The sequence below is a fragment of the Apteryx rowi genome, unplaced genomic scaffold (genome assembly GCF_003343035.1).
Source record: "Apteryx rowi isolate R43461 unplaced genomic scaffold, aptRow1 scaffold_311, whole genome shotgun sequence".
NCBI lineage: Eukaryota > Metazoa > Chordata > Aves > Apterygiformes > Apterygidae > Apteryx > Apteryx rowi.
Genome location: NW_020449542.1, coordinates 84908 through 93829, shown reverse-complemented (window position 1 = coordinate 93829; position 8922 = coordinate 84908). Strand labels below are relative to the sequence as shown.

At 42.3% G+C, this 8922-nt stretch overlaps 1 protein-coding gene across 3 annotated transcripts in view; it reads right to left on the bottom strand.

Annotated features, from left to right (window-relative positions):
* Nucleotides 1-380: 380 nt before the first annotated feature.
* Nucleotides 381-8922, bottom strand: part of CRYL1 (crystallin lambda 1) — a 65400-nt gene continuing 56858 nt past the window's right edge. For all 3 annotated transcript variants that reach the window (XM_026070499.1, XM_026070497.1, XM_026070498.1), the window contains 2 exons: nucleotides 4048-4154; nucleotides 381-2587 (listed from right to left, as the gene is read on the bottom strand). In XM_026070499.1, the coding sequence (XP_025926284.1) occupies nucleotides 2474-2587; nucleotides 4048-4154 (221 nt within the window). In that variant the 3' untranslated portion in view covers nucleotides 381-2473. The remainder of the gene's footprint in view (nucleotides 2588-4047; nucleotides 4155-8922) is intronic.

Genomic DNA, 8922 nt, shown 5'->3' with positions numbered 1-8922 from the left:
TGTTTCAAATACTAAGCAAATGTCAGTTAAAATACATTTTCTGTCAAGCTTTTCATCCCACTTGTAACTGGGAACCCGTGTGAATTGGTGCTCTAAGGTGAGTTTTGCTATACGCCTGACCATGCAAAGGTGCTGGTGTCATTCTGCACAGAAGTGTACTGGCAGTCTCCATTGCCTTTCTTAGGCTTTTCACAAGACAGGAAACTATTCCCTCACACAGCAAGTGGTCACCAACGTATGACCTGTACCAGAATGCACATTATTTCTTGTCTATTTACTCTCACAGATTTCTACAACTTATTTTACCAGGGCACTTGTTTCTAAAGATGTATACGTAGTGCTGCCACCACAGTATCACACAGGACCACAGGAGAAGTTAATACCATTCCCATTACATTTTTTTATTCATAACCAAATAATAAAAATGGAGACAAATATTTGATGACATGATTAAGTTATAAAATACCTCAAAATAAACAGAAGCAATGCAAGATAATTAGCTATGACAATGTCATATGCCCACAGCAAAACAGTTCTAATCTTAAAAGTAATCAGAACCTTCTATGGCCTCGTCTAAAATACAAAGACATACATAAAATGAAGAAATCAGCCTCATGATTAATTTACTATTGCTTAATAAGTCACCAAGAGTGGGGACTGACCTCCCCAACTTCAGATATCTATAAATGCAGGTTGAGCCAGTCACTGTTGTTCCCATTCCAGGCAATAGAAGATACTGGTGCTTTCAGGGTGTGATTCACCTGACCATTTTAGGTCTATATTGGGATAAAATAAATTGAGCTCACACATTTTTCTTTCTCTCCACTGATTATAAAAGGAGCACATGACAACCTGTTCAGATGTAGACCTCTATGCTATGCATCCTATCCCACGCTTCTCATACAGAGACATGTTCTTGCCCTAACACCTACATCAGGTGATACAAATTATCTGCTGCTCAGCTCACAACATGGTAACTAATTAATTTGCAGTAACTTGTGTGCCTCCACTCTCCATTAAGAACAAGAGTTAAAATGCTCCTGAGCCAAACATTAAAAAATCAGTTTAACACTTCTGAATCTGTGCTGTGACTGAAGTTACATGACCAGCTAGTACAAATTCAAATATGTTTAACTCAAGTGATATGGATGCAATGCTGTGTTGCAAGTTATTCTTATTATTTGTATTACAACAATGCCCAAAGGTTCTAGCTAAGATCAAGGTCCAACCGTATTATATGGTACATACATTCATAGTAAAACTTTGTCTGCTGTGGACTGAAGCATGCCACTGCAGCAACCAAACACATTACTATTACCATGTATATACTCCGTCCTTCTACAGATGTTGTGACCCATGTAAAAAGGGGCAGCAGTAAAACATAAATGCTGCACCCAAGCAACTACACAATTCTCTGTGCAGGGAAGCAAAGCAGCAGATATCTGGAGGGATTCCTTCAGCCACAGTTGTTAAATTCACTACAGTTGAGTCCTACAGAGACAATCCTTGTTTCAGATAATGTACAAAATAGACAAGGCAACAGAGAGGTGAACTGGCTTCCCAAGATCACTCAGAAGGTTGTTATGTAGCTTGGAAGGTGTCTCCCAAGCTGTTAAATCAAAACATCTTATTTATCATAGAAAAGTCTTAGAATGGGACACACATTTATGCAGCTATGCCTATCGATGGCATCAAACATCTGACGTAAGTTGGGGTGAAGTCATGGCGTATCAAGTGCATGGTCTGAAAAACTGAGTAGGTCTCTGATGAATCTTACAGAATCAGGGGTAGGGGATAAGGGAGGAATTCTGCTCTGTTCTATTCACTCACATTTAACTCATCACATAGGTACATAAGTGCCATAGGGAGGGAAAGAAAAAGTAATTCTTTCCTCTACATTGTGGAACAGTTACAGAGCTAAGTTGAAGTGACCCTTACTGCTGTGGAGCTCTCACTTCACTGGCAGAATGGCCAGTGAATCTACTCTTTGTTCAGTGTAACCTCCTCTTATCTACAGCCAATGTTTTACAAATTAACCTCACTGCCATATTGATTGGCTGGTGAGGGCTTTTTTTCTCCAGTGACAGACAACTGATGCTTGCCTATTTCAGATCCCTGAATAAGCAAATATTGTTCAAGCTCCGAATTTCTAAGCAAGTTTAAAAATGCATTATTTAAAACCTGATTGTGTTCCAGTATTGCACATTACTAATATAGTTAAAGCTAATAAATGCTTACATATCTAATGCATACATATAATAATTTGATAAAGTTTTAACTGAACTTTTTTATAATTTTTCCAGTTATTCATGAATTACATCATAACAAATTTGGACCAAATGCTTCATTGGTCTCTACATTTGTGCATATCATTGCCTGCACATTCAGTCACCTCTTCTGTCTCACCAAAAATCTCTGCTTTTTATGAAGACCTGTTCTTCATTTGGTCTTTTCCTGTTAGACATGGTGCACCTCAGTCAGATTTCATTTGTTTTTTCAATTTGGCAAGATGAGCGAGACATTCATCTCTCCATTCTCTCCTGGCATCCAGCTGTTGTGGAACCACTGGAATTTTTTCTGACATTGCCTGAAACAGAAAATTTTAAAGATGATTAAATCTCCTGTTCTGAGTAAGAAGTTTCTTATCAAGATTGTTTTCCTGCCTTCCCTGCTTCAGATCAAGTAACTGTCTACAAAAATCATAATTTAGTCTATCACAAGCAATATGCCACTAGTTCTTTACATGGCTGACTGGAAATTAGTTACCTGTATGAGAAGAAAAGTGCTCCCACTTGGAAAAGGTTGAGCTGAATGTGGCAATAAAAGCGCTTACAGAAACATCAAAGCATCAGCCTCTTCTCGGTTTGCCCCACACAGCCACTGTCTAGCCTTTTTGACAATAACCTTTTATTAAGTGGGAAGGAGGCAACCTGGCCTTTTATGTGGCTAAACATGTGCTCTAAACTAAATTCATGTGTGAGTGCATCCATACAAAGAATTAATCTGTAACAGCTAATCAGGAACAATTTGACACATGCACATGTTCCTTAGAGAAGCATTAAAAAAAGACAACTATGAAATGGCAGAGTTAGGAAATGGCAATACTTTAGCTAATTCCTATAGATACACAAAAGAACCTATACCATGACTATAAAGAAACTGTGGGCTTAGAAACAAGATTAGCAAACTGGGTCCCAATCCAGTATAGCATTTAAAACACATCTTACTTTTAAGCATGCAAGTAATCTTACTGGACTGCTTGCCTGATAAATGTTAAGCATGTCATGGCATGCTTTACAGACTAGGACTTTAGTTTGTAAAGGATAGAAAAACAAGAATAAGAACAAGATACTTAAAGAAAATATTATGCATGTCATATAAATATCCCAACAGTTAGAGCTCTAGGCCCTATTCGGAAGCAGCACTGGAGGAAAAAAAATTACAGGAAATAAACATATCATTGGGTTAAAACTTCTAACTGACCTTGAAAACAGAAAGATGCAACTATATTAGCTACCACAGTTCATAAACAGCACAAAATATAGATTGTTTAAAGATAGCCCATCACATCATCCACAAATAAATTTACTTGGTCTGCTAGCCCACCCAGAAGAAAAAAGTTATGAGGCTTATGCAATAAGATGGAGGAAGAGAACATGGGGGGAAAAGTCTTGGTGTAGGAAAGAAAACTTGGAGCTGTGCATATTGTGGCAGAGGATAAGGATATAGGATGAAAGTGATAAGAAACAGTYGAGGTTGGGGGGTTAATGTCAATACCCTGCAGCTGTTAGCAGTCCACTCCTCTGGCTGATAATAATGCTACTCGGCTCCTAGATCACATTCCCTCAATGTATTTCAAAGAGCTTTAAAAAGGGATTTATATTAGTATATACATTCTATACTTATCTTTTCACTCAAAGTACACATTCACACAGGAAATACAGATTACAGATGCCTCTAACACTAAATCAAAATGGCACATATGTTAAAATAAAAGCTAACAATCTTTGTTCTGGATGTCATTGCATTTATCCACTGTATATTTACCTGATTGATTTTCTGCTCAATTTCACCTGAAAATTCTGGTACTGGTCCAAAAGTGTTCAGAACAAGTCTCATACCTTCATGGTATCTTTCACAGTAATTTGAAATACCTAAAAATGAAAGTGAAAAATTGCATATGAACAGAAATTCCTACTTCAAGTTCAATAATACTGTCTGGGCTTAAGTATTGTCTTAAAACAGAGACCAAAAAAAATGCTTTCAGTATTAATAGTTCACATGCACTCGTTTGCATACAAACTGATGCTAAAGAACACTACTAAGTTGTGAAATCAAAGACTCAAAAAGTAGGAAATTCCTTTGCAACCACAAGTTTACCTTCCCCTGTACATATGTTAACAGCCTTTAAATACATAACCATACATCTGCCATTTTTCTGATAGGATCCCTGCCTTCTGCAGGGATGCTGAAAGACACATGATTGTAGGGGCAGAAAGTGTGCTCTTAAGACAACTAAATGCCACCAAGAAAAAGTGGATTTTCTCCACAGCATTTCCATTAAGGTTCATGGAAAAATCATTTAGGACATGTCTTCATTGCAAAACCCATAAATGCAACATACCAGCAAGAAATGCTATGTAAGGGGTGTAGTACATACTTATATTCTAATCATGGGTATATTCGTGATTTGCTACTTGAGACCAGAGAGCTTCCCTTTGCAATGTCCACAGAAAGAGTGCTCTCACCTCTCCTATCCACCTGTTTGGTATGTGTCATATTAAGTTGGAGCATTTCTGTTATTATTTATTTACCGACCTTCAGTACATCAAGAGTGATATGGCTTTGGAGGTAAGGTCCAAGGGCATGGAGGCCAAGGTGATGACTCCTCAATCTTGCCAGTGAAGGGGAAAGGCTTGGGGAGGAACAGATGAATCCTGCAGGTCAATACCTGGTTGTACAACTGATGTCAAAGACAGGGATTTGGCTTTTTATCACCACAGGACAAAGTGGGATAAAAGCATCTCTGCTAAAAGGCTAGACAACCTGGTGAGGAAAGCTTTAAACCAGGAACATTTGGAATAGAAGATTACAATCTACAGTCAAGTGAGGAAGTGGTGGACTGGGGTGGAAAGCAAAGAGTGCGGGGTAATGGGTACAAAAGAGACCTCAAGAGAAACAAAACAGAGCAGAATAGGCCCACCTCAAGCGTATTACACAAATGCATGCCACCTGGGAAACAAGCAGGAGTAACTAGAGCTCCATTTGTGGTCAAACAACTACAGATATTGTTGGAAAAACTAAGATGTGGTGGGAGGGCTTGCACAACTGGAGTGCTGCAATGGACAGATACAAGGTCTTCAGGAAAGAGAGACAGGGAAGATGAGGAGCAGGGGTGGCCCACTATGTGAAGGAGCAGCTCAGATGTATGGAGCACTTCTATGGGAGGGGAGACAGGCTGGTTGAGAGCTCTCAGGATCAGAGGAGTGGCCAGTAAGGGTAACCTTATATTGGTAGTGTGTTACGGACCTGATCAGGGTAAGGAAGTGGACAAAGACTTCTTTAAACAACTGGAGGAAGAGTCTGAATCATAGATGCTTGTTCTTGTAGGGGATTTTTAACATCTGCTTGGAAGGGCAACATGGCGAGACTGAAAGCAGTTAAGCAGGTTTCTGGAGAGTGTGGGGGATAACTTCTTGACAAAGGTACAAGCTGGCTCTGCTAATCCTTAACCAGTTCTTCCCTGTTAGTTGAAGGGATAACTAATGACAACCTTGGATGTAGCAGCCATGAAACAGTGGATTGGAAGATCCTGAAGTGAGTGAGGAAGGAGAACAGGTGAGCAGACTTCAGCTGATTCAGCTTCAGTTGATTCAGGGAACTGGTAGGTGGAATCCTAGGAGAGGCAGCTCTGAGGGGTAAAGGAGACCAGGGACCTGACAGGTCTTTAAGGACAGTATCCTCCATGGGCAAGAACAGTCCATCCTTATACTCAGAAAGACAAGTAGGCATATCAGGAGATTGGCTTGGCTAAGCTCCAATGCAAAAAGACAGAATACAGGAGGTGGAAGCAGGGATAGGCTACAACAGAGAAATTTAAAATCACTGCCTGGGCATGTAGGGATGGTGTCAGGAAAGCCAAAGCTCAACTCCAGTTGAGACTTGCAAGGGACTTCAAGAGCAACAAGAAGAATTGCTACTGCTTCGTTAGTAATAAAAGGCTGAACAAAGAAAATGTTGGCCCATTACTGAAATGGGTGGCTGATTTAGTGACAGCAGACCCAGAGAAAGAGGAGTTACTCATTGCTTTCTTTGCCTCAGTCTTCACCAACAAGATCTCCCAGGCCTCTGTGCTTAGAGGCAGAGTTCAAGGAGGAGAAGAATGAACAACAGTACATGAAGACTCAGTCAGGGATTACTTGCAAGAACTTGATCTCTACAACTCCATGGAACCTTCTTATATTTAAGAAGTCATGCAGATTGGGGAAACTCCCAAGTGACTGGAGGAAGGCAAATGCTGCACCCATCTTCAAAAAAGGTCAAAAGAACAGCTCAAGAAACTACAGGCCGATCAACCTCTCTTCAGTTCCTGGGAAAATCATGGAGTAAGTCCTCTTGAAACATGTTTCTGGGCACAGGAAGAAGAAGAAAGTGATTGGGAACAGTCATCATGTACTTACCAAGGGTAAATTATGTCTGACCAACGTGATTGCCATTTATGATAAAAATCACTGGATTTGTGAACAAGGAGAAACCAATGGATATCATTTATCTTGACATTAGTAAGGCATTTGACACTTATCTCCCACAACATTCTTGTATCAAAGTTAGAACATTAAGGTCCAGATGCTTGGACAACTAGATGAATTAAAAGCTGATTGGACAATCAGTCTCAGAGGGTAGTGGTTAATGGAACATCCTTTACCTGCCAGCCAATAAAAATGGAATACTGCAGGAATTTATCCTGAGATCTGTTCAACATGACTTGCTCAAAAAGTTTGCGAGATACCAAATTAGGGTAGAGAACCAGGTGGTACACTGGAGGGCAGGACTGCCATCCAGAAGGACTTAGACAGGCTGGAGGAATGGGCTAATAGGAACCTTATGAAATTTAACAAGGACAAATGCAAAGTCCTGCACCTGGAAAGGCAGAACTTGCAGTGATATAGGCTGAGCACCCAGAAACTCAGGGTCTCAGTGGACAGCAAGCTGAATCTGAGCCAGAAGTTTGCCCTGGCAGCAAATAGGGCCAACAGCATCCTGGGCTGTATTAACTTCTGGTTCTCATGGGGGACTTCAACCACCCCGATATCTGCTGGAAAGACAACACAGCTAGGCACAGTCCAGGAGGTTCCTGCAGAGCACTGATGATAACTTCTTGACACAGGTGGTGGAGAAGCCAACAAGGAGAGGTGTGCTGCTGGACCTCATACTAACAAACAAAGAAGGACTGGTGGAAGATGTGAAGGTCGGGGGCAGCCTTAGCTGCAGTGACCATGAGATGGTGGAGTTCAGGATTCTGTGAGGAGGAAGCAGGGCACTAAGTAGAATCGCAACCCTGGACTTCAGGAGAGCAAACTTTGGCCTCTTCAGGGACATACTTGGAGGAATCCCATGGGTTAGGGCCCTGGAAGGAAGGAGGGTCCAGCAGAGCTGGTTAATATTCAAGGATCACTTCCTCCAAGCTCAAGATAGGTGCATTCATATGAGAAATAGGCAGGAGACCTTCATGGATGAGCAAGGAGCTCCTAGCAAAACTCAACCAGAAGAAGGAAGTCTACAGAAAGTGGAAGAAGGGACAGGCCACTTGGGAGGAATATAGGAACGTTGTCAGAGTATGTGGGGATGCAATGAGGAAGGCCAAGGCCCATTTGGAATTAAATCTGGCAAGGGATGTCAAGGACAACAAGAAGGGCTTCTGCAAATACAACAGTAGCAARAGGAAGACTAGGGAAAAYGTGRGGCCTTTGCTGAATGGGGTGGGTGCCCTGGTGAAGAAGGATGCAGAGAAGGCAGAGTTACTGAATGCCGCCTTTGCTTCAGTCTTTACTGCTCAGGCCAGCCCTCAGGAATCCCAGRCCCTGGAGACAAGAGAGAAAGTCTGGAGAAAGGGAGACTTTCCCTTGGTCAAGGAGGGTYRGGTTAGAGATCATTTAGGCAAACTTGACACCCACAAATCCATGGGCCCYSATGGGATGCACCCACGAGTGCCGAGCGAGCTGGCGGACGTTATTGCTAGGCCACTCTCCATCATCTTGGAAAGGTCATGGAGAACAGGAGAGGTGCCTGAGGACTGGAAGAAAACCAATGTCACCCCAGTCTTCAAAAAGGGCAAGAAGGAAGACCAAGGAAACTACAGGCCAGTCAGCCACACCTCCATCTCTGGAAAGGTGATGGAGCAGCTCATCCTGGAGGCCATCTCCAAGCATGTGGAGGACAAGAAAGTGATCAGGAGTAGTCAGCACAGCTTCACCAAGGGGAAATCATGCTTAACCAATCTGATAGCCTTCTCTGATGGAATGACTGGCTGGGTAGATGAGGGGAGAGCAGTGGATGTTGTCTACCTTGACTTCAGCAAGGCTTTCGACACTGTCTCCCATAACACCCTCATAGGCGAGCTCAGGAAGCGTGGGCTAGATGAGTGGACAGTGAGGCGGATTGAGAACTGCCTGAATGGCAGAGCTCCGAGGGTTGTGATCAGCAGTGCAGAGGCCTGTAGCTAGCGGTGTCCCCCAGAGGTCTGTACTGGCTCCAGCCCTGTTCAACTTCTTCATCAATGACCTGCATGAAGGGGCAGAGTGCACCCTCAGCAAGTTTGCTGACGATACCAAACTGGGAGGAGTGGCTGATACACGAGAGGGCTGTGCTGCCATTCAGAGAGACCTGGACAGGCTGGAGAGCTGGGTGGAGAGGAACCTCATG